Below are 26,169 nucleotides of genomic sequence, written 5' to 3' on the forward strand. Positions count from 1 at the left end.
GAATTGCTTGAGCCTGAAGTTGAGGTTGCAGTGAACTGAGGTAGCACCACTGTGCTCCAGCCTGGGCAGACGGAAACCTTGCGAAACCTGGTCACACAGGAAAAAAAAAAAAGGAGTGTGTCACTTACAACATTCACACCTAGCTTATAAAATCCAAAAGAAGCGTGGAGTTTTGAGTGTGCTAAAATGCACCACTGAGGGAACAACTAGAAAGTGGGTAGGAAAGCTTTCTCTTTCTGTTCTGTCACTGCACACTACAGCTACTGGTAACAGTATGCAGACATTTTAAATTCATATTTGGATTCTACCACAGGCTCATATTCTCTTATCTCCACCTCTCACGAGTTTTACCATAAGAATTTTGTGCTAGTTTGAGGAACTCAACACAGCTGCAAGTATTTCGCTGTAATCTGCTATGATCTGTGAGGTTTGAAGCATAGTGTGAGCTCACGTCATTCCCTGGATGACAGGTGCCACCCCCTAACTTAGTATTCCGAGGCTTAGTCATCCACGATGCACCCCACTGCCTCCCGTGAGATAAGCTGCAATCTCAATGCATCTGACTAGTTCCCAGGTCACATTGCTCATTTGCAACGATGAGATTTAGAAAAGGTGATTTCTTTTGTCAGGGTCTGTACCACTAGAGAAGCAGTCCTTTGAACCAGAAATTTAAAAAGATAAGCTACTTAAAAAGTCTATCTGCGGCTCCTCCAAGCAGCCGACTCTGGAATTGGCTTCTGATTTTAAAAGATGAGTGACAGGTGTGCCGTGGTTTCCTCTACAGAAAGTTCAGACCAGAACGGCCCTGGAAGACCGTGCCTGAAACGCAGCTAAGGCACCAGGAGGGTGAACAGAACACGGGAAGTTCTGCTATCAGAGAGAAGGGAAGGTCCCCACAGTCCAAACCCCAGGAGGCTCAGCCCTGACCCGCAGCCACACGTGTTTGCCGCAGGACGAGCAGCTGGGGAAGACTAAAGAAAACCCTCACACACCTCAGAACACACACAACCCCTGAAACGCCTCAGGACACACAACCCCTCACACACCTCAGGACACAGACAATCCCTCACACACCTCAGGACACACAACCCCTCACACGCCTCAGGACACACAACCCCTCACACACCTCAGGACACAGACAACCCCTCACACACCTCACGACACACAACACTTCACGCACCTCAGGACACACAACCCCTCACACACCTCAGGACACACAACACTTCACACACCTCAGAACACATACAACCCCTCACACACCTCAGGACACAGACAACCCCTCACACACCTCACGACACACAACACTTCACGCACCTCAGGACACACAACCCCTTACATACCTCAGGACACACAACACTTCACACACCTCAGAACACATACAACCCCTCACACACCTCAGGACACAACACTTCACACACCTCAGGACACAGACAACCACTCACATACCTCAGGACATACAACCCCTCACACACCTCAGGACACACACAACCCCTGACATGCCTCAGAACACAAACACAACTCACACACCTCAGGACACAGACAACCCCTCACACACCTCAGGACACACAACCCCCACACACCTCAGGACACCCAACACTTCACGCACCTCAGGACACACAACCCCTCACACACCTCAGGACACACACACTCCCATGGTGAGAATGAGGCACCGGGACAACAGTGTGTTCTGTTTCCTCCTTGTGGTATTTTCTTCATTCATTCGTGATGTCGGCGTTTGCTGCCTGTTGTGTGTGTGAGTCTCTTGCGGAACCATCCGAGTGACACATGTCCCAGGCAGGCGCAGGTGAGCCACAGGTGTGTGTTTTCCACACACAGCAGCGTGGACGGGAAGGACGGCCAGGGTTTAACGGGAACGTCACTCTCCTTACTCCCCATTCTCTAGCACAAAAAGCACACAGACAATTCAGATGGAGATGCATTTGGGGTGAAATGGTGAGATTCTGAATCCTGTCTCCTACTTAAACTCATATATATTCTTTTTCCTTCATAAAGATGCTTTTCCAGTAAATAACTTGACATCCGAAGAATGTTTGTATCTTTTCAGGAATGTCTGCTCGGAGAAATGAGCTCCTACTGTATGTTGCATATTGAAGACGATACTAGGCACATTGCTTTTTGTGCATTGGGAGGAGCTGTTTGACTCTGTCCAGTGTCCTTTGTGGATGCACGGACTCCACTGACGCTGAGCTTCTATATCAGAATTGCAGGCTTGGGTGTTTAATTGCGACCTGAGCTAGCACAGTGGTGACGCTGAGTGAGGCGCTCGCGCCCCTTTAAGACAGAAAGTCCGTTGGAAGCGTCTGCTGCCCTCTGGGCTCTGGAGATGAGGCGGGAGGGCTCAGGGACAGTCATGGGGACACGGCGCAGATGAGCCGGTCCTGGCAGACGTGAGCATCAGCGACCAGGTGAGGTGACAAGGTCTGGTACTGGGCTGAGGGAAGGGGTCTTCTCTGGACTGAGAGGGTCACGAGTTTGGGGCCGAGGACACTGGGATATCCCCTCGGAGGAGCGGGAAAGAAGTCACTTTCTCAGGGCTGTGAGGACCTCGGACCCCAGCCCACCTGCGCAGAAACTGTCCCAGTCCCCGCGGGGAAGGAGCGGCCAGTGATCCCGTGACCTTAGGTCTTGCTCTTGACCTTTGATTCGCTCCCATCAGGAGACTCTTTTCAACAGCATTTCTCCAGTCACTGTGGTGAAGCTGTCCACTCTCATGTTTTATAGAATTAGAGGTTTGTGAATAAACAGTCGGGGTTTAATGGGGGCCGCTGGCTTCCTACAACCAAGAGGGCCAGGCAGGGTGGAGGCAGCTTTCAGAGAGGACCCCGCAGGCTTGCAGGAAAGATGTGCGTTCTCTTTCGTTTTTGTTTTCTGATGCGGTGAGTTTCCTTCAACTGGCATAAATGCTGTACATATAAAAAGGTGTTTCTTTTCCACGTCTTCACCGTGAGTTCACAAGTGCCGCCCTGATGGTTTAAGACTCAGACTCACACAATGGAGGGTCTCCTGTGCCCCTCCAGGTGGGTGCTCATTAAAGGGCCGAGAATTCCCTCATTGCTGCACACAACCATCCACTCACTCCCTGCTCACACGTGCTCACACCCCCGCGACCATCCCACTCACACCCCCATGACCATTCCACTCATACCTGCTCACATCCCACAACCATGCCACTCACACCTGCTCACACCCCCACAACCATTCCACTCACACCTGCTCACACCCCCACAACCATCCCATTCACCCACTCACATCCCACAACCATGCCACTCACACCTGCTCACATCCCACAACCATTCCACTCACACTCTGCTCCAACCCCCATGACCATCTCACACCCCCATGATATCCTAATCACATCCTCTCACACCCCCACGAACATTCCACTCACATTCGCTCACACCCCACACCCCATCATACCAGCTCATATCCTGCTCACACCATGTGACCCTCCCACTCAGACTCCACCCACACCCCACAACGAATCTGCTCACAGCCCACTCACACCTAAGTATCCCACTCACATCTCACAACTACCCACACCAGCTCACAGCCGCTCACACCCCACAACCATCCTGCTAACACCTGCTCATACCAGCTCACAACTGCTCACACCTGCTCACACCCCACTCACATCACATTCATACCCACTCACACCCCATGACCATCCCACTCACACCTCTCTCTGGATGGTGAGAGTGCATTAGATGTCAGGCTGATCTTCTAGGAACTAAGCGTTTTCCATGGAGGATGGTGGAGAGCCAGGTGTGGACCATCAGTCCCCTCTGTCCGTGGTGTCCTTTCACCTGGACAGCCTCCCGCTTGGGAATGTGCACAGGACCCAGGGGGAGAAGAGCTGCTGTGGTTCCTGCTCACTCTTCGGTTGAGGCTGAGCCTTCAGGGGTAAGGTGACTGCATTCAGGCCTCCCCATGGCCCTTCCCTTCCAAACCAGGATGCTGGAGGGTCAGCTGGAGGCCGGGGAGCCCAAGGAGGACACCCACCCAGAGGACCCATGGCCGGGAGCTGCGCCTGACACAGAGAAGACAGCTGTGGCAGCCGAGGTCCCCAGAGAGGACAGCAATGCTGGGGAGATGCCGGTGAGCTGAGCTCTGTGGGGACAGAGTTAGTCCCACCAGGCGGGACCCTGATTCCTGTCCCTGAGGCCCATCATTGGACTTTCTCTCGCCAGATTCCTGTAGGAAAGCGCCACCCCAGGACGCTGATGCCGCACCTCCTCTCCGAGGGCACGTGGCTCTTGTCCTCTGCAACCTTCTCTCTCGGTGGACGGGAGGCAGGGCGGGGAGTTAAAGGAAACGTGAAATTCCAGCCTTTCTCCTCTCGTCCAGGAGAAGGCGCCAGACTTCAAAAACTTCATTAAAGAAACTCAGGGGTTGATTTGCCTCACATGATCCCAGCAAACTTCCTGACTTTACCAGCTTCCTCGCCGGACCCCGTTGGGCAGTGCTCGCTCTCACTAAAGTCCCACGGGTCCCTGTGGCCAGCGCCACGCAGTGCAGGACTGCACCTCTATCACCATCCTGCTTCTCTTCGGGGCAAGGCTGCAGCCTCCACGGTCCAATGAAGGATCACGGGAAGGCTAACATGTCAGGTTTAAATGCAGTGCCTTCCAGAATTCTTAAACTGTTGACGGCACATCCACGCCAGCGCAGTGTTTGAGGCTAACCTGACGACACAGCAAAACTTCGTCTCTACTAAAAATACGCAAATTAGCCAGGTTTGCTAGCATGTGCTGCAATCCCAATTACGCAGGATGCTGAGGCACCAGAATTGCTTAAACCTGGAAAGCAGAGGTTGCAGTCAGCTGAGATTGCACCACTGCACTCCAGCCTGGGTTGACGGAGCAAGACACTCTCTTGAAAAAAAAAAAAAGGGAAAAGAATGCCAGCCTCCTTTTGCTGTAGTAGGGTTTTAACAAAGGATCATAGTTCAACATTCTCCTCATCTGGTTATATTACGTGCACTAACTCATAATAAACACTACTTAATAAGAATAAAGCTGTGGCCAGGCATGGTAGCTCATGCCTGTGATCCCAGCACTTTGGGAGGCTGAGGTGGGCGGATCACTTGAGCCCAGGGGTTTGAGACCACTCCAGACAACACAATAAAGCTCCATCTCTACTAAAAATACAAAAATTAGCCAAGTGCAATGGTGCATGCCTATAGTCCCAGCTACTTGGGAGGCCACAAGGCAGGAGGACCACTTGAGCTCATGAAATTGAAGCTTCAGTGAGCTGAGATCATGCCACTGCACTCCAGCCTGGGTGACAGAGTGAGACCCTGCCTCAAAAAAAAAAAAAAAAAAAAAGAAAAGAAAGAAAAAAAAAAGAAAAGAAAGGAAAAGGCTGTGGTAGTTTTGTTTATCCCATTGAGTGTCTCGTTGTCTAGAAACAGTCAATCTTACATCAGAGAGGGCTTGGGTATTTTGCAGGGGAATGTGGTGTTGTGATGTCTGAGGGTTTTCTGGTGTTCTCTTCCCAATAACAGCCATTACAGCAGCAGATCACCAGACTCGACCAAGAGCTCGGGAGACAGGAGTCTCTGTGGGCTGACGTTCACAGGAAACTCCAGAGTCACATAGATGCTTTGAGGAAGCAGAACCTGGAGCTCCGAGAAGAACTGAGAGCTCTGGTTCGGCCACAGTGGAAAGCCGAGAAGCCGGCAGCCTCCCCACACGCGGGACGCGGATCGCACACGCTGGTACCCACAGTGCATTTGTGTCTTTGTATCGTTTGCATTATGTAAAAGTAGCATCCTTGTAAAGATGTGGGCTTTATTGCTGGGCGACGTGGTATCGGTATCGCTCACGCTGCAGGCGGCGGGAGGGCTTGCTGTCTTTCCGGCAGCTCCATTTCCCATGAGTAATGATTGATGAGAGCTGGATGCATGAGGCCTCTCACCTGGCGCTCCAGCAGACAGAAGCCCAGCCCTCCAGGTGCGTGTCTCATGTCTAAAATCCTAACAGCTCAGGCTGTCTCAGGACAACAGCAGCCAAGCCTTACTGGGGACTTTACATGGGCCCGATTGGGGGCTTTACGGTCTTACTCTGGATGACGACCCTGTGAAATGGATGCTGTCACTAACTCCATCACAGCCGTGGGCTGGAGAACTCAGAGCTGGGATTTGAACCCGGGCTGACTCCAGAGCCAGCTCAGCATCCTGGCAGGCTTCTGTTCATCTTCTAGGACAGCTGTGTAGCATGAGGTAGAGACCTCTTGAAACGGGAGAAGTTCTCTTGTCCCGCCCCCACAGGGTGTGTGATGGGGGTGTGGCCCGCTTCTTCCATGCCCCACTGCTGAGACCTCTAGGGGAGCGTACAGACGGGCAGGCCCTACAACCCCACGGAAGTGTCTGCGGGGGGTGAATGTTCACAGTGGCAGCCCCAGTGGGCGTGTGTTACAGGGCACTCTTTTCAGTTCAGGCTGTAGGAAGCTGGTGTTCATCAGCTCAGTTACACCCTCTGCCTTATCACAGGACAGAGGGCTTCTGTATCCCCAGTTCTTGCCTTGGTGTACTAGAAAATTCAGATCGCACATGGGCTTGGAGGATGGGTGCAAGGTTTTTTACTGAGTGGTGGTAGCTCTCAGCAGAAGGCGGAGCCAGCAGGGGGATGGAATGGGAAGGTGGTTTACCGGAGCTGGGCCACCCAGCGGCCAGAGGCTCGTCCGACCGCCCCCACCAAACTCCACATCATTCCACCAGTCGATGGCCTGCTGGCGTCTACTGTGTCTTCCGGTGCATTCTGCCCGTGTGTTCCTCTCGACATCCAGCCGCTTGTGTCTCTGCCATGTGAGTTTCTATAGGCACAGGATGGGATCGTGGTGCATCAGGGTGGTCTTGGAAAATGCAATATTTCGGCATGAAAGCAGAAATGCCGAGGTCCACGGGCACAGGCCCGAATGTGGAGCCCTAGCCATGGACCCGTCCTTCTCTGCCCAGGACTTTCCTGCCCCGGTCCCTCTCACTACCCTGCTCTATCCCGGAGGAAGGACCAGCATCTCATCCTGAAGTAGTCGGCACGTCCCATCACCAGCTGCCTTTATAGAACACTGAGCTTTCACGTTTGATCACATGGCTCAAAGAAGGAGCCTCAGAGAGTGTGAATGTGGCCAGTGTTATCACAGCCTTGTCTGGCTTCTGTTTCCTGCACGTGGGTCTAAACAACTTGAATCATTAAGATTACCTGTGCAGGTAACGACACAGGAAACCACCTGAACACCCTCCAAATGTGAGTGGGGATGTTTCTTAGTGGACTAAGAAAAGTACTAACATTTCCTACCTGCACTTATTGTGGGAACTTTTAAATTTGTACCTCCAGGACTTGGAATATTTCTGATATGGCACAGTGACTTCAACACACACACATGCACGCACGCGCACACACACACACACGCACACGCACACACACACACACGTGCGTGCGCACCCATGGAATACAGTCCCGAGGAGCCTTCTCTGGGGTCTGTTCTCCCAGCACAGCAAGACCAGCCACAAGTTCCTCTACGGGAAATTCCGGGAAATCTTGGAAGTTATGCCCACTCTTTGGGAGCTCTGTGAGAGCTTTGTTTCCATGGAGGTGGCTTCTGTTGCCTCAGAAGGAAAGTGGGTTTAGCTTCTCAGCACAGCAAAGCGCCCAGTCCTTCTGCATAGGAAAGAGCAGAAGCCGGGCAGGCTGTTCATCTGTCAGAGGCAGAGAGGGGGAAATTCCCACAAATACAGCCTGGAATTCTCTACCTTCTGTGGGGAGAAGGTAGAGAAGACACACAGGGATTTTTCCCTGCATATGTTGTGTGACAGTCCCTAAAAAACAGCATCTACTGCCCCATTCGGTCATTGTATGTCAGGAGAGATGTCACCGTAACCATTACCCGAGAATCAATGAGGTGTCATTCAGTCCTCCCATGCCCTGCAGTTTCCATCCTCCTCTTATTTCCAGATCAGAACTTAGCGAATTTCCAAATAGCTTTTTGACTGTGTGCTTTGTACTGGTCACCATGGGGCTCTTTTTAAGAACCGCATCTATGCTCACAAGAGCATACCTGATTTGAAGAAAGACAATGGGTTATGTGAATTCCACAGCTTAAATATGCATCGCTGTATCTGTGTAGTCACAATTTTAGGGACTGAGCATCTAAAAGGCGGAGGCGTGAGCACCCAGGGACCGCGGGCATGGCTGTGTGGGTGAGCCACTCTGGATCTGGCATTGAGGGTTCCTTCACAGCAGCCCTCTCCCCTTCTCACTCCCTCCTCCTCCTCCTCAGAGGGCAGAGTGGGGAATAGTGTAGCATTCCAGACCTAAGACACCTCCTCCCACCCGAAGGATCACGGGTTCCAGGTGACTATGCTGACAACAGGGAAAGTGGGGACTTTGCATTTCGAATCTCAGACCAGTTGCAGTGACAGCACTGGGAGCAGCACCACATTTCCTCCTCGTTAACACATTCCCCGGGGAAGACACCCGAGCCTAAAGGAAGACATGTTGGGCGTTATTGATTCTGGAGCTTTGGGAATCCTGTGATCATTTTGAAACAAGGAACCACAATAAGAAACGCAAAGCAAACATTGGCTCCGCAAAGGTTCCTTCTGGAACGTTCGTGAGAGTTCCTGTTCTCATCAACATGTTAGGGGGAAAACCCAGTCCACGTCCCACGACCTTCTGCCCTATTTTTTTCTAGGACATTCCAATTACTCTTGATTGTATTAGAATTAGAATTTATTTCACCTTCGAAAACATGTAAATTTTCCCTGCACTTTGTCTTTTAGGCATTGGAACCTGCTTTTGAGATTTCACCTCTGTCCGCTGATGAAGAGAAAAAGCTCAAATACACTGGCCGCAAGAGTCAGAGTGCCACCACTCTCCTGGCACAAAGATCGTCATCTAACAATTTAGCTCCTCCGAAGGTGACCCTTCGTGCTTATCTGTAAAGAGAAGCAGAGGTTCTGAACCAACACACACATCCCATCAGCCCCTCACCACACAATATCCCCACCCGGGGCGAGCGCGGTGCTCCCTGGAGTCCTGGGTTCTTCCACGGACACGGGTGCCTGCCTTTCAAACAAGAGCCTAACGCTCAGCGCTTCTTGCTGTAGAGCAGAGATTCAGATCCAGTTCCACTTCCGCCTAATGAGAGTACTCACTTTGTTATTCAAAAGACCTAGTAATGTATTAAAGGGATTAGGTTTCTGTAGATAAAACCTTGAATTTCTTCAGACGTGTCTTTAACTCTGAGAAAGCAAACAAATTGAATGCGGTTTTAAACTCAGTTGCTTTCCCGAGCCCTGTGGTTGGTCTATTTCTGCAGAGTCTTTAGAAGAATTGACCCGCCTTGTAGTGCTGAGTGCAGGGCTTTGGGTGGGCCCTGGGGTCTTGCCGGAAATCGAGCGTGGCCAAAGATGGCTCTGTGCTCCCGGCCTCTGGGCTCTAGGCATTGCTGGCTGCAGGGACCTTGTGACAAGGCGGGCCTGTGACTGTCATTTCCCCAGGCTATGCACCCATCTTCCCGAAGTCCACAAAACTCGAGTGGCAGAAAATCACCAGTGCAGGCTTCCCAGGCCGCCACGCTGCAGGAGCAGATGGCAGCAGTCGGAGGAGATGGTGAGCGGGGGCAGGGACCCCAAACTGTTTCCATGCTTCCTGAGAAACACAGGTCTTTCCTGTGGATAGGCATGAGCAGAGCATCTCACTACGGCAAGGACGTGTCGTTCATGAGCGGCCTAAGCTCTGGTCACTGTTTATCTGATTCCCTGGGTGGGTCCTCACCTGTGTGTCTTGCCACCACCCCGGCCCCACCCCACCAATACAGCTCACATGCCGACCTCCAGGGGCCGCGGCTGGAGACTGAGTTCTTCCATCCCCTTCCCTCTGAGTGCACTCCCAGCAGAAGGCATCTGGGTGGGGCTGGGTGGACTCAGGGGGCTTTGTTCCCCTTCTCTGTTTGGAGGCCGTTGCCTGCATCCCTACCAGAGCGCCCTCTCAGCCCACACCTGCCCAGCCGCTTTCCCAAGCCCCAGCTCTGTCCATGCAGCTGTGGGAATTTCTGCATTGCTGGTCCCACCAGGAGGCGCCAAGACCGCCCCTGTGTGAGTCGGGACAGAACTCCTTCCCCATGTCGCTGCCAGAAACTGACCATAGCAGCTTCAGACCCCCACAGGAGCCTTTTTCGGTAAAGAAATGGAACCCATGTGGTGGCTGAGCCTCAGGTGTGGCCGAGCCTCAGGTGTGGCCCTTATGCACAGCACAGCCCTAGCCTGTGGGCAGCACCCACCCTGGGCTGCCTGGCACCTGGACTCCTTCCCATCCTCCGCCCAGGCCTGTGTGGCCCTGCAGGGCCAGCCTGGCACTGTCTTCCTCCCGAGTCTGCTCCCCGGGCCTCCTGTCACCAGGCTGCTTCATGGCCTTTCAGGGAGCTCCATAGATGTGAGGCCAGTGCCATCTCTCTGCTCAGACCCCCGAAGGCTCTTCGTGCTCTCACGGTCCCTCTGCGCTCCTCTGCAGGGTGGGAAACTCTTTCCCAGTGGGTCTACACTAGCCTGGCCACCTTTCTCCTGCCGCCCCCTCCCCTCAGGCCCCCCGGACAAGTCCTCAGTTTCCTTGCTAGTGCCTGGAAGAAGGGGACACCTTGTCTCCCGCACAACTGCTAGCGCCTCTGCCACCCTCCAGGCATCATCACAGGTGACAGTGACGCCACCCTGGGGAAGTTCCCCTGACCGCTGACTCTCATGGAAGCCTGTGGTGCCCCTTCACTGTGGCCCCTGTGGCTTCATAGGTCCCATAAACCAATGGCGCAGGGGTCGGCTTTTGTGTCCCGTGTCTGCCTGCTGCGGACTGTGATCAGCTTCAGGGCCAGAGCAGCGCCTTCCATCACGAATCTCTTCACCCATCAGATACCTGAAAGAGAGTGATGCCTCAGAAATGCCGACCGGGTATATTCATTAAAGAGTTAATGCTCCTTACACAATCAAATGTCATTTGCTGTTGAACGGACCTGAGGTGTGTATCGTAATCTCATGAACGAGAGAGCGTGTTCGCAAGCAGCTTAAATTGGATTTAGCAGTTGCGTTAGGATAATGACGTTTCCACGGTGTACATGTACTGCCCTTTTAAACTGAACTTGCTTGCTTTTTAGACGGAAGCTCTTCAGTCTCAGAGAGTTCTGAAGGCGGATTTCTCAGCCACGTTCAACCTGATGAGCTCGCCGGTTCTTCTGCAAACACTGCACAGCTGCAGGTAGGCGGGTTGAGTGGCTGCTGCATGGGTGGCCCACCCGGCTCCCTGGGAGACCTGTGAAGTCACTTTTCAGCCTTTCACACACACTTTACTTTCTTATAGATGTAAGTTGGTTGCATTTAGCCCATAGTCAGACAAGGTTCATCTTTTTCATGACTTCAGAGGTCCCACGTCAAAGTTTCATTGTTATCATTTTGATTTGCAGTTCTCAATGGACATTAATAGACTCGGAGGCAAGTGCAGCAAACACACTTCTGAGCCCTAGCTCGCGATCTAGTCATGACATGCTGCATTTTACAGAAACGTCAGTGAAATGAGATGATTTTCTCTACGGCAGGAAACCTGGGCTGTGAGCTTATGTAAGGTGTAAAAGTCGGCACCTGGCGAGGAAGCATCAGAGCCCACGTCCCACGTGTTTTCCGTTCTCCCAGGAAAAGCCCAATTCCGTTCTGTCCTTACCCACATCTTCAGTGGGTGGACGGGCGGGATAATTTTCCTGGGGTTTTATTTTGTTTGGGGACCCAGACAATGGGTTCTCCTGGAAGCCTCAGGGCTGAAAGTCTGCATTTAGAAACAGCGCTGCAGCCACGGCGGGTGATGTCTGTCTGTGTGTTATTTGTATCAGGTGTTGACCGTGGCAGTTGTCACTGTGACCACCCTGACCCCAGAGGAGCACACATACAGGTGGGAGAGAGCCCCTTTCATAAACACAGAACGTGGTCCAAAGTCCTGATGCTGACCTTCCGGGGCCCAGCCGTGTCCCCCGACATAAGGACAGAGGCTGCCAAATGCCAGGGCAAGGTGTGTTTCTCCCGCCTCCTACTGCAGTGTTCATGGAGACATGGGGAACTAGGGTTATGCTCTTTCTGCAGAATCTTCCCGTAAACCCAGCATCTTCCTGAGACACAGCACAGGCCATGGACACTGATGTGAAAAAGGAGGAAGTGCAGGAAGAAAATGGACATGCAGATGGCCAGGCAGACGAATGCCGGCGGTCCGTGTCTCCGAGGGAATGTCCAGGCGCTCTGCACGCTGCTCCCCCCAGACAGGCCACGCAGGGCACTGACCCAGAGGCCAGACACCTCTAGAATTGTGGACTGCGGTTCATTTCAGTAAATAAGGCAACACGGTCTTCAGGAGGAGCACTTGTTTGTGTCTTTTACATAGTAAAAAAACCCCAAACTACAGCGTCACGTATCTTCTGGCCACCACATTTTAACCCTTGAGGAGAGCTCAGCTCCTGAAGGACGCGTCCAGGTGGCGGTGGCCGTCACTGACTCAGGAAGGGGTCAGGAGGGGCCCCGGCTGCAGCCGCAGCTCCTGGTGTTTTGTGAGCCCGAGGAGCCCAGTCCTGCCTGACAACACCTCACTGCTACTGGTTCCGCTCAGCCGTTCGTTCCTGTCGCGCCTCTGCTTGGCCTGTCAGAAACGAGGACCCCTCCTCACGCTTGCTGAGTGAACTGTGCCTCAGTAAAGTGGATTTATGACTTGTGAGCAGATGAAGCATTTGGATTAGTGGACAACAGGGAATGCTACTTGCAGGAACATTTGAACTCACTTAAATGTGTTTGTCTCTAGTGCGTGGCTGGGGTGGTTTGTCAGGGAAAAGGAAACCCAGGTCATTTGAGTACCTGATCTTGCTGTCTCCATGGGTGGCTCCATGAGACGTAAGTGATGTTCCTCCTCGGCCGAGTAAGTGCCTGGAGGAATCAATCACTCACGCTCACGAAGCCACAAACATGAGGACATGAGGACACAAGAACCAGGTAACGCGCTGTGCCCTCGGCTAGCGCGATCCTTCCTGTCTCCCCACAACCAGCGTTCCCCCGCCTCTGCCTGCCCCTCGTCCCTGGCTCCCCACCCCTCACTCAGGTCTTCATCACTTTCCTCTTCTTGTGACTCATCTTGCATCTACTTCTTGTGTATCTTGAATGGGATATGCCAAAGTTCTCAGCTTTTCTGTGTTTTGTTTCTTTGAATAATATAAACTCCAAAATAGATTGTATGATTCTTTTCATGTGAAACAATTGAAAACTTGTTTGTGCTTTTTTAACTTCTGAAAGTAATTGTTTATGAATTTTGTTGGTGTGTTTAGCGTTGGTTAAAAATTCATCTTCTGGTGGCTCAAGCCTGTAATCCCAGCACTTTGGGAGGCCAAGGCGGGTGGATCACGAGGTCAACAGATCGAGACCATCCTGGTCAACAAGGTGAAACCCCGTCTCTACTAAAAATACAAAAATTAGCTGGGCATGGCGGTGCGTGCCTGTAATCCCTGCTACTCGGGAGGCTGAGGCAGGAGAATTGCCTGAACCCAGGAGGCAGAGGTTGCGGTGAGCCGAGATCGCGCCATTGCACTCCAGCCTGGGTAACAAGAGCAAAACTCCATCTCAAAAAAAAAAAAATTCATCTTCGGATATGAACTGAACACATCTTGCTTCATTCACTGGCTGGTTTGGGAGTAGAGGAAGGAGCAGCCTTGGTTCAAACCCCAAATAGGAGGCGGTCATCCTGGCCAGCAGGTGGCTCACTGTCAAGGTTTGCTTGGTGGGTGGTTGAAGGCATTTAGGAAGCTGAGCATTCGCTTTATTCCCTGTGTGTTTTCCCAGTTGAATTAACTCCTGTATTTCTGAGCGATGCTTAAGAGCGACAATGTGGTACGAATCACAAAAACACATTTTGCCATTTGGGATTTTCACATGCACTTATCTGACTCCCCAGACGTTGAGATTATTTTCTTGCGGCAATCTTCACATGAGTCATATTTTCAGTGTGAAGACGAAGATACTGTTTCTGCATTCCTACCGCAGCATTGCGCATAGGCGGTTATGTACTATTTGCTGACAGCTAATTAAAACCAATACATCTGTGAGGTGGACTGTAGGAGAGTCCAGATCAGAAGAATGGGGCTGAAAGGAAAGAAAAGTGTCCCACGAATACTTTTTACATAGTAATTACTGCAGTTCCTGTGGCCGGGATTCTAAACTCACCAAATCACTGCGCCTGGATAATCTCGACTCATGGCCACTGTGTGAGCTGAGCTGTTATGAAAGACAGATGTTTGTGGGACAAATCGTACACTTGTTCATTATTGATAACCAGATTCGGGATGGGAATTTGCACCTGACCAATTTAGTGAGTACATTTTTGAGGGAAATACAGCAGCCGGTGTAGAGAATGCCGTGTAGGCGACAGTCATGTAACGACTCTGAATGGAAGAAAAAATAATGAAACCACAATAATCAACTTGGAGCTTTTGTGTTTCCATAAAGGTAGGACGGGCACCGAGCAAAGCTTGTGCCGTCACCACCTTCCCCGACCCGAGCCAGAAGGAGCCGAGCGCTGGTAAGAAGACGACCATCATCCGTTTTCCTAACGGTGACGTGAAGAAGATCACACCCGATCGGAGAGTGGTGAGTACGACGGATGTATCTTTTTAAACAAATCAAAACCAAGTCAGTTATTAGGAAGAATTCTGCACATCCATACCCTGTTCCTCTGGGTGTTCAGGATATGGGGTGAGGGGCGGGCAGAACACAGGCTGTGGAGTCGGGCGGGCCTGTCTGTGAGCCAGGCTGTTCTGTCCCCTCAGTGCACTCAGGCAAGTGAGACCTCGGCAAGACCCTCAGATCTGCGTGGCCACACAGGCGTGCACCGGCACCCTCCTGGCTCTGAATTCCCACTGCATCGTTCAGTCCTTGTTTTTGGCTTTTCTGAGCCTCTGCAAAATGTGGCTAATAATTATGACCTAACCCAAAAGATGGCTATGAAGTAACACAGCCCATTAAATAATGTCTCCTCTGTGGAACTCTCTAGAACAATGGTAAACAGTAAATGTGCACTGATGGCAGAGTAGCACTCGTATTGCCACAAAGTTAGGCAGGGGCAGGAGCTAATTCCTGGCACAAGCTGGAGATGCCATCCAGGAAGAGGCTTTCACAGCAGGGAGGAGGCATCGTGCCCCGCAGCCGCCTCGTGGGTGGAGCAGAGAGCTCCAGCCTTGCTCAGCAGCCGGCAGCCGCTGTTACCATGAGGGCATACCTGCTAAAAGCAGATGCTGTGTTTGTGGAGGACAGCCACAGATCACAGGCGCTGGGGGCCCCCTTGATGCTGAGGGGCTGTGCGGATGCTCTGACCCCCATGGTTCACACTTCGTGTCTCTGTGTGTGCCGGGACGGTACATGGAAAACACAGATGCTGAGGAGTCTGGAGGTCTTACAGGCAAGATCTCCAGGGTGGCAACGTTGTGCAGAGGATTCAGGGTGTAACTTGATTCTAACATAAGAAAACATGAGTAATTTACCAAACAGATTGTGAATGAGGTGAGATAAGCGAGGTCAGGGCGGGGTTTGTAGTGCACTGAGAATAGTCTCTTAGTACCCAAACATCTTGAAATTGTGTTCTAAACATTTCCTTCTTTAGAACGGTCAACTTCCCTGTTTTCACCAAGCTTTGGGTCCATGTTTAGAGGCACAGGGTCCAGGAGTCCTGAAAGACTGCAGAGCTCGCCTGATGAGACGAGCCTCTTCCACAGGCTCACAGGCAAAGAAAGAAAGAAAAAGCAAGAGAGAGAGAGAGAGAAAGAAAACGAGAGGCCCCTATTGTGGCTGTGATTTTATTCCAGCTAAGCCTCTTGACCCTTCCTGAGGGCTACGCTGGAAGCCCAGAGTCTGGACACAGCCGTGCTGTGCCCGCCGTGTGCTCTTCCACTCACCCAAACTAACTCGCAGGCTCCGTGTTTTGCAGGGAAATGCAAAAAAGGCATTTGGGTCTTGGGGCTCCTCACTCATGCTCACTATGCTGGACCTGGACCTCCTGCCGGCCCCCAAGGTTCAAGGCCCAGCCGGCTCCAGCCCAGAGCCCACCAGATGAAGGACTGGGAACTCCACCTCCCCCCAGTCCTCTCCCCAACTAGCCTAGAGCCACGGTGTCTTGACTCCTGGGCTTGGGTGACAAACCCTCTCCCTGTGCCCCCTTGCTGTGGGCTGTGCCCGTGGACAAGGCCGGCCCTCTCCCACCTGCTGGGATGGCACTTTTCCCACCACAGGGAAAACTTCACCAGATTAAATTCAGGTTCAAAACGAGAACAAACTGCCTCCCAACACAGGTGTTTCTGGTGCTTTCAGATTTACTTCAATGCAAATGCTCAGACGACCCGCACGACCTACCCTGATGGCTTGGAAGTTGTGCAGTTTCCCAACAAGCAGACAGGTGAGCGACGTCACCAGGAACCCGCGTGGGCTCCTTTGAGTGCGTGTGTGTGGAGATGTGGACACTTGCAGTTTAGCAAATACTTGAGCCCTGTAGGCAAGTTCCCCACAGATAATTGTGAGGATGCTGTGCCCCCATGCTGAGAGAGGACTGGGCCGAGGTGGGGTTCCCAGTCCTTCATCTGGTGGCTCTGAGCTGGAGCTTGTGGGGCCTTGCAGCCTTGGGGGCCGGCAGGAGGTCCAGGTCCAGCACAGTGAGGATCAGTGGGGAGCCCCAAGACCCAAGCAGCTGCCCAGATAATCTGGGGCTTGCCCCGCTTAATGCATGCTTTCCAGGTTCTTATCCAAGAGCTGTGAGCCCCGCGCTTCTCTGTGTGTGTGTGAGCGCACCCAGGTCTGGACACCTCTGTAAAAGCCATCAGACCTCAGTCGAGGACATGTGTTTCAGCTCTTCTGGGTAGGCCTGGCTGCATGGCCGGAGCAGCAACCAAGATAAATGGGTGTTACTTGTTCACACGGCACAGCCCTGCAGGATACGGTGGTATCCTAGATGCCACCACATTGTTTCCCGAAATCTCCCTGGACTCAAAAATCCAATCCTCTGGGTAAACTAGAGTTTTCTGGCTTTGTGACTTTGCTGTACCCTGTCCTCATGTCATTTCATCTCTCTTATTTTGAACCCTGTTTTCCTCATGCTCATAACTTGAGCATCCTCACCTGAGAACCCAGCTCTCAGAATGTGCAGCCCATCCACAGTTCTCCCACTCAGAGGCCACTCAGCTTCGTGATCACCACCATCAACATGCCGCTACTGTCCCCCTGAACTTGAATGGAATTTTGCCTCTGGAATGAATTTTTAGGAGACTGTTAAAATAAATAGGTCATATTCCTAACATCGTCATTGGCCATGCAGCTCTCACCACTGCTGTAGGGTGTGAGACGCTTCCAGCTCCCTGACGGGCTGCACTCTTTGTTGAAACTAACAGGACCCAAACCCTGTGCTAAGCTTTGTAGTTTCCAAAACATTGTGTACTTAGGTCAGCTCTGCAGTGAGAAGGGCACCTCCTGACGGTGAGACCAGTGTCCCAGCGCCACCGTGGTGAGGAAGGGTCCGGCCGTCACTTCATCACGCTGGATTCCATCAGATCCGGCCTCAGGGAAGCCTTCTGGGACATAGCCAGAGCCTGCGTGGCTGCTACAAGGGCTGAATTTAGACCATAAATTTGGCTCCTCACTCAGACCTTTCCTTGAGACACAGCTGCTGGACACCTCCTAACAGCAAAAGCCATGGCCTGGGTCCCGCTGTTGAAATCTGCCTGCTGGCAGCTTGTCTAAGGTGCGGTTTACACTGAGGGCACTGCCACACAGAAGCCTTGAGATTTGCTTTTAAAACACACACACACACACACACACACACACACACACACACACACACACACACACGATTAGGCTAATGGAGTCATTTCGGTCAACTTCCCAGCAGTTATAATTTCTTTGCAGGACATAATATAAACTAGGCTGGCCGAGGCGGGTGGATCGCGAGGTCAACAGATCGAGACCATTCTGGTCAACATGGTGAAACCCCGTCTCTACTAAAAATACAAAAAATTAGCTGGGCATGGTGGCGTGTGCCTGTAATCCCAGCTACTCAGGAGGCTGAGGCGGGAGAATTGCCTGAACCCAGGAGGCAGAGGTTGCGGTGAGCCAAGATTGCTCCACTGCGATCGTGGCATTGAACCTGGGTAACAAGAGTGAAACTCCATCTCAAAAAAAAAAAAAAAAAATATATATATATATATATATATATATATATAAACTAGGCTGAAAAAGGGTCCTTAAAATGGATATTTTCATCTAGATTTCATTAGTTTCTTCTAAGAAGTCTAATCATAATCATAAAACAAAACTAAAAAAACCAAACCCCAATACCAAACTCCCATTATACATGGAACTATTCTACTGTTCTTTGCATGGCCTGGGGTGCTGTGGGCAGAGGGGACGTTAGTGGGCAGGGGCGCTTCTCAGGGGGAGGTTAGTTCAGACAAGTGCTGCCCCTGGGCTCTGAGCCTGGCCCCCTGGGCCCCCTGAGATCTTCGCTGGGCGACCACAGGCAGGTGGCCTCCTCGCCTGAGCTTCCTCATCTACGTTCTGTCAGAGCACCAGCCGGAGCTCTGTGTGGAGGGCCCCCTGGGGCCGTCCCCAGTAGGAGAGGCAGGACTGCTGCTGTTGCTGCAGGGGAGTGAGGCTCATCAGGGCAGCCCAGGCAGGCCGCTGCGGGTCCAGGCGTGCCTCTGCAGTGCCCCAAATCCAGACGGTGTCGGTGGGCTGGGAGCTCTGACCCTTGGAACTGTAGCAACATTTCCCCAGACTGCGCTGAGATCACTCATGGACAGCAATGCGTTCCTCCACATCACTCGTGGAAAACACAGAGGGGCTCAATCACAGAGAGGTCTCACTGTCCATTTCTAACTTGGGTCTTTAAATTTTCAGCAAAGAGGTTACTTTGACGTCAGTTGAATCTACACTTTGTGATGTGATTTACGTGTACACCTCACTCTACGTGCAAAGACCAGCTGTAGCATTTGAGTCTGGTGTGAATTTCTAGGTCCTCCCCTCTAAAGAACAGTTGCCTGTGCTTGGCGCTAGCTGGGGCCAGGAACTCAGTCTCTTTGGACCATTCCTGTTGGCCTTGTCCACGTTACTCCTGTGCCACTTGGGGGTCCTGCTTGCTGCTGTCCTGGGCCAGCTCCCCCAGAGCCTGCTTCTTGCTGCTTCAGAGGAAGCACTGAACTTCCTTCCAGCCTCTGTGGGGCCGAGGGCTTGCATTTTGATCAGGAATTTGTATTAATTACAATGCCAACTCCCAGATGCTGTGTGAAGTTTCTTTGCGGCTAACTTCTCATGAGCCTTGGAATGGTCTTCCGTCTTTACGTCTGTGTGACTTCCGTGTCCTAATCTCCTCCGTTCTCTGCCCAGCCGTCTGCATTCTTTGTGGAAAGCATTCTGTCCCTCTGGACTCTGTACATGTGTGTCACTTCCTGCTTGATCTGGGGCTATGAGAATGGTTAAATCTGGCTTCTTTGCACAGGAAAGGAGTAACTTCCTGCTTTGGGGTCATCTGAAACTGGACGTGCACGGGGCTGAATTGTGGATGGATAGCACTTCCTGTGTAACCTCGTCAAGTGTCCTCTTGGAAGCCTGTGCTTTGTTTTGAAGTTCTGAAATATTAATTTTCAAGTCATAAGAGAGGGTGTAGTTCTAGAAGTGCTCTGGGCAGTAGTGGCACCGGTGGATGAAGTTGGGGACCAGTCACCGGGTCACTGTGGGCAGGGGCGGGGCTCCTCATTTCACATGCAAGTGAAGATTTCCTGGTTTAATTGCAAAAGGTGAATTGCTCCGTGTCTGTATTTAAACCACAAATGTGTTTTGTGTTTGTCAGGGGCTTCAGGACCTGGCTGTTGTTCACAGTTAGCTTGAGGTGGGTTAGTACTGTCCTCAGGTTTGCAAAACAAGGAAGCGACATTAAGCAAGGCCAGGACTCGCCTACACTGGGAGGGCATCCATCTTTCTGAGTTTGTAATGCACAGGGTCAAAACCATCACAGATATTAAGTGGCCACGTTAAACAAACAGCATGTAAAGGAGTCCAAGTTCATTCCCTACGCTCGTTTTCTCACGCTTAGATGATTGCTTTTTCATTTTTAAGAAATGTGAACAACCATCCCAGGAAGGGTGTGCCAACTGCAGGCTGGCATTGCCAAGGAACACGTGGCATGTGGGCAGAGGAACTGCTGCAGCCAACTGAGCGTCGCAGAGACTGGGACTAGGACCGTGGGCCCCACGCAGCGTGGTACCGTGGGACGTGGCCCAGGATCCGTGTCGCCATGTGGGTCATGCTGGAAGTGACTCTCGGTGTGCGCTTCTCTCCTCTGTTTTGATGCCGTTGACGGGACGATCTTGTATCTGTAAGAAGTCTGTGCATCGTTTCTGAAGATGTGGTCTACGTGACTCCGACTGTTTTCACTTTCATTCCTGTCGAAGTTCTGGGTGTCTGCTTGGGAAGAAGGCGCGGTCTCTGGTTACTGAGCACGGCATCCTGTGTTTATCCATCAGATCAAGCTCTTCGTGTTGCTCGACTCCTTTATATTTTGTTTGTCCTAAATTTATAAAATAAAAAATTCCTGTTTATTTAAAGGTAATTTCAAACTTACAGAAAGGTTGAAGAAAGTGCAGAGAGCTCGGATGTGCCCTTTACCCGGATTCGCCACTTTGCAACCTTTTGCCACATTTCTTTACCTGGCTCTGTCTCCCCCATATACGGTGTGTGTACATGTACCTATGAATAGAAACTATTTATACTCCGGGATCTCCTTACAGGGAAGCTGGGTGTGTCAATGCCCCTTTCCCCTAATGCGTCTGTGCCATTGGATTGGGGGCCACCACACTGCAGCGTGAGCGCATCTTCACCAACTGCACCTGCACGGACTGGGTCCCCAAATGTCATCATGTTCGGAGGTACTGGGGTTTGGAACTGCAACATATGAATTCTGCAGGGACACAATTCAGCACACACACGGGCCTGGAATTTCTTCTTTATTCTGCTCAGAATATGCTGAGCAGAATCTATGAATTCATACTTTTCCATCGAAATTAGAGAACCGTCTCCATTGTCTGATAATGTCACCGTTCGTCTGTACCTCCATGTTTGTCTCCTGGCATGCAGTCCAGTGTCTTCTCAAATCTCTTTGCTCAGTCAGTCTCTGCACAGTCTCATCGCGGCAGCCACGGCTTCCATCTGCCTGGTCCCCACCCTCCGCAGCCTCTCCAGGCTCAGTGTTCATCTGCATTTGCTTTCTTTCTTTCTTTTTTTTTTAAGCAAAAAGGCCCTTGGATCTCTTTCCTATTTCTTTTGAACCCCATTTTCTGCCTGTGCCTCATACCCCAAGTCCAACTGTTATGGAGTGGGAGAGCCCCTTAAAGCTTCCAGCTAATGGAAATTGCATCACTGTTAATAATGACAGCTATGAGTTACGCAGTGCTACTCACGTGCCAGGGACTTTTAAATGCTTCACATATGCACATTTAGTCTTCAAGGAATCCGATGAAGCAGGTCCTCTCCTTATCCCCGACTCAGAGAAGAGGACGCCCAAGCACAGCAAGGGGCAGGGCTGCCCAAGGTCAAGTATCTGGTGATGAGTCTGGGACGTAAGTGCTCCCACGGGGTCCCAGAGGCCCCGTGCGTTCCAGCCTCTTCCCCAGAACTGTCTCAGGAAGTCCAGACTCCGCTTCATCTCTAGTAATGTCTCCTTTTTCCTTCCAAATATTTTAGTAACCGATATTTGCAAAGGTCTTTGCATTTCTTTTCAAATTACTAGCCTTTGTGTGGACACTTTCCAGTGTACCTTTACTTTTTTTCTCTCATACATTTAAGTCTTTATGTTCACGATTCCCTATGTTTGACTCGTTTTTTAAAAAAATTCTCGAGGTACAGAAAAGCACTGTCTTATTTGTAGCCTTTAGCTGTGAATCTAAACATGAAGGCTGTAATTCTCATTGGTTATATCCCTCCGGTTTTGATAAAATTTAGTGTTATTGTAATTAAGCATTTCTTATTTTGACCCTAATTCTCTTTTTTTCCATGAGTTATTTTTTTAAAGTGCTGGAAGATTTCCAATTGTATGATAGTTTTTCGTTTTCTTACAGCTATTCATTTTTAATTTAGTTGCGTGTGTCAGAGACTGTAGCCTGTATTACTACCTTTCCTTTGAAATCTGTTAAGCCAGGCCTCCTTTGCGACCTAGGAAATCCTCATTATTTCCCCTCAATGTTCCATATGTGCTTGGGAATTCTATGTGAGGTGCATAAATGTAGCAATGCCTTTAATTAGAACTCTTTTTCAAAATTGTTTTTATATATTCTACATTTTTACTAAATGTAAAATCAGACTGATCCATTAGATCAGGGGTCCCCAGCATTTGGGCTTTTCTGGCCTGGGCCCCACAGCAGGAGGTGAGCCGGGAAGCTTCCTCTGAACTGACAGCTGCTCCCGTCCCTCCATGACCGCCTGAGCCCCGCCTCCTGTCAGATCAGCGGCTTGTGAGAATAATGCCTTATGATCCGTCACTGTCCCCTGTCACCCCCAAATGGGACCATCTAGTTGCAGGAAGACAAGCTCAGGGCTCACACTGACGCTACATTATGGTGAGTTGTATAATTATTTCATTACAATGTAATAATAAGAGAAGAAATGCACAATAAGTGTAGTGCACTTGAATTATCCAACCCACCTGCACCCCCATGCCAGTCCTTGGAAAAATCGTCTTCCACGAAACTGGTCCCTAGTGCCAAAATGGTTGGGGACCACTGCATGAGAAAATGAGAGAACTGTGTTTAAAATATCCCAGTTTGATTATACATTTTCTAATATTTATGGGTAATTTTTCTCTTTCTGATGAATTGGTTTCTTTTTTAAAATCCTTAACCAGTGATGCTTATTTTTATACCCTTAATGCTTTCTGCTTTAAATCCATTAAATCTAAGAGGTACGGCAGCTTTCTTTTAGTTAATACATGCCCGGTATATCTGTTTCTATTCTTTCTCTTTTGCTGATTCTAAATCTTTACATTTCAATGTGTTCTTCTAAGAAACAGACATTATATATATATATATGTATAAAATCTGAAAATAACTTTCCTTTTAACCTGAGGTTTTCTTTCACAACTTGGGAATGTGTCAGTGTCCTCACTGTCCTCTACAAGAAACTCAGAGTCTTTTAGTTCAAATTCTCCTCCCCGATCTTTCACGCCATTGTGTTGGCTTCTGCCAGGATTTTTATCTAAGCTGTTTCACCCTGAGGATTAGTAATGGTTATTGCTGTGCTGCTGAAGTCGCCAGTGTTTACTTTAGACATTTTAAATTTACCCAGAATTTGGGGCTCACTCTGCTTTCTCGAAACTTGGGCTTTCTTCTTGAAGACACAATTTCCTTCTACGTGACGAGCATGAAGAGATGGGGGCAGTCAACCCTTCAGTTTCAGCTCATCTGAAAATGTCCCTTGTTTTGCCTTGTTCATGAGTGATCACTGGTCCTGATGCACCTGTGACCCCTCGTCCCATAGACATTACGTGGCCACCGTGTGGCAGGCATTGTTTTACGACTGGGGATTCTGCAGTGAGCAAATCTGTAAAGAGTTCTTATTTCGTGACATTTTATTGGAGGGAAGCATAAAATAATCAGGTAAAAACAAAATCAATATAAAATTTCAGGCTGTAGGAAAAGCTGCACAGAAAGACAAGAGGGTAGAAAGCAGAGAGGGAGTGTGCTGGGCTGCTGTCTCAGGGGCCCGTCAGTGGGCGTTGGTCTCATGAGGGTGATATTTCAGGGAGCCATGAGTGATGTGGGAGAGGCAGCTGGGTGCGTGTCAGGTAGAACATTCCAGAGTGAGAGAGCACTGTGCAAAGTGCACGGTGTGTCTGAGGAACAGCGAGGAGGCCGGCGTGGCAGGGGTAGAGGAGATGAGGTCCAAGTGCCAGGAGCCAGGCCGTGTAGACCGTTGTGGAGAAGCCACTGGAGAATCGTGAGCAATGGAATCACAGTGACTTTTCTCAGTGTGCTGAGGACCTCATTCCACTCCCACACAGTCTGCTGGAGGGTCTGATGGGGCCTAATTTCTCCCTTCAAATGGGATATTTTCCCTCTCTCTCTGCTTTTAAGAACTATTCTGTCTCCAGTTACATTGTGATATGTCTAGCTATGAGATTTATTTGGCTCATCGTATTGGGGATTTGCTGTGCATCTTAAATATAGTCACTGTGTCTTTCATAAGCCAGGGTTGTCAGACTTAGCAAATAAAAATGCAGGACGCCCAGCTGAATTTGAATTTCAGGCAAACAACAAATAATTTCTCTGATATGAGTATATTCCATGCAATACGTGGGACATGATTATTCGTAGTTTATGTGAAAATTCAGATTTCACCGGGTGTCTGGTGTTTTATCCGGCAACCATATCAAGTTGAGGGCAATTCACGACGATTGCCGTTACCAACCTTCCCTTCCCTCCATTCTTTCCCTTCCTGCACCTCCAATTACAGCTGCATGACTCCGCCTCATTCTAGCCTCCTTCCCGCTTCACATGTCATGCTTTCCTGTTACCATCTGGGTCCATTCTTTGTCTGGTTCACGACTTTTCTCTACAGCTGAATATTCCGTCCTACGTAACACAACACTCGGCTTTAATTTTGAAGATTACCTTCATTTTGTCTGTTCCTTTTCAAATTCACCCAGAACGTTTTCTCTGTCCTTTAATTTCCTCCCTTGATCTTTAGCGTAGATTCTAGACATTTGCCTTGACGTCTGTGTCTGGCAGCACCGGGCTGCTGTGGGGGCTCCACGTGCTGCGGCTGCTTGTCCCTGCTGGCGCTTCCTCGGGCTGTGGGGCTCCCTCGCCCATTTTACGTCTGTGCCGGGATTGCCACCTAATCCCGGGGGCCCAGTCTGGGAGAGTCTATACAGAAAGCTTTGCATTTGCTTCTGCCAGGTGTGCCAGGCCACCACCAGCCTGGGACCACTTCAGGTTAGCTTCTTAGTTTAAGGTGTCCCAGATACAGGTAGCAGAACTGTAATTCCTAGGGGTAAACGGGGTCACTATGTAGTGAGACATCCCGTGGAAAGAGCTCTGAGGGAGAAAGCTATCTATGCTCCCTGGTGCTCTCCATTTGCCGACGCGGACATATTTTCTAGTTTCCTCTTTCCTTGGACCTCTCCCCTTCTGAGCGTGTGCTCTTTAAGCATGGACTCAGTTCCAATTCCCAGACAAAGCCCTTTGTCCTCTCCCTGCAGAGTGACTGAGAGCCGAGTCATCTGGAGACTGCAGAGGACACCAGGGCAGCCACAAGTTGGGTTTGGCGCTGCCCTCCAGCACCCTCTGGGATTTGTGGCCCCTTCCATGAGCTTCAGTGTTCATTTCACAGGGATTTTGTGACATTCTTGAGCGTTCCTCAGTATTTGTAGTGGATGCGTGGGTGGGACAGCCTGTCTGCCCCATTGCCATGGCAGAATCAAGGCCACTGTGGGGCATCTGCTCCTCCGTGAAAAGGCAGATCTCCAGATAGGCTCTCGAAGCTGCTGAGACTCAGGCTGTCCTATGAGTTCCTGGCTCCCAATCCTTTTATTTTTGTCTTAATATTTCAGCCAGTGCAGCCACGTGTCTTGTTAGGATTTTTGCCTTCACAAACTGTCATTATGCTCTGACTGGGCGCGTAGCACCAAAGTGGACACAAGACCAGTGATTCTCTTGAGTGACTTCCAGCAAGCCTTCGACAAAGAAAAATTACACTTGCTGCTTTGCAAAGGCATTGCTGCGTGATTGATTGTTAACACCAGTCTTTTGAAAAAGAAAAATATTTCTGCATTTTATTTCTGCTTAAAAGGCCTAACCCTTTGACTCTCAGCTGGCTACTTTAGAAGGTCTCTGATCCGTTAATATTCCAGCAGGAATTCTAAGTCTGTTATTGTTCTTGGGTATATAGATATATATATATATATATATACACCATACATTCAGCACTTCCGCCTATGGCTGACACTTCAGGAAAAGAATCAAACTGAAGCCCCATTGGTTCCACTCCTTCCGTTTACAGGTGCAGTTGTGTGTCACATGCATGGTTCTTATAAATTCAGACAAAGCAGCCAAGAGTCG

General features: G+C 50.4%; 1 protein-coding gene and 1 pseudogene across 4 annotated transcripts in view; both read left to right on the top strand.

Annotated features, from left to right (window-relative positions):
* The first annotated feature begins 2,340 nt into the window (after window positions 1–2,340).
* The window catches only part of LOC118153044 (putative T-complex protein 10A homolog), a 29,108-nt gene continuing 5,279 nt past the window's right edge, over window positions 2,341–26,169 (top strand). For all 4 annotated transcript variants that reach the window (XM_035297152.3, XM_035297153.3, XM_035297154.3 and 1 more), the window contains exons 1-8: window positions 2,341–2,426; window positions 3,972–4,116; window positions 5,525–5,737; window positions 8,801–8,938; window positions 9,521–9,632; window positions 11,164–11,264; window positions 14,534–14,674; window positions 16,388–16,472. In XM_035297152.3, coding sequence (XP_035153043.3) covers window positions 3,973–4,116; window positions 5,525–5,737; window positions 8,801–8,938; window positions 9,521–9,632; window positions 11,164–11,264; window positions 14,534–14,674; window positions 16,388–16,472 — 934 coding nt within the window. In that variant the 5' untranslated portion in view covers window positions 2,341–2,426; window position 3,972. The remainder of the gene's footprint in view (window positions 2,427–3,971; window positions 4,117–5,524; window positions 5,738–8,800; window positions 8,939–9,520; window positions 9,633–11,163; window positions 11,265–14,533; window positions 14,675–16,387; window positions 16,473–26,169) is intronic.
* Window positions 9,639–11,157, top strand: LOC118153045 (uncharacterized; annotated as a pseudogene).

This window comes from Callithrix jacchus, chromosome 4 (assembly GCF_049354715.1).
Source record: "Callithrix jacchus isolate 240 chromosome 4, calJac240_pri, whole genome shotgun sequence".
In the NCBI taxonomy this organism is placed as follows: Eukaryota; Metazoa; Chordata; class Mammalia; order Primates; family Cebidae; genus Callithrix; species Callithrix jacchus.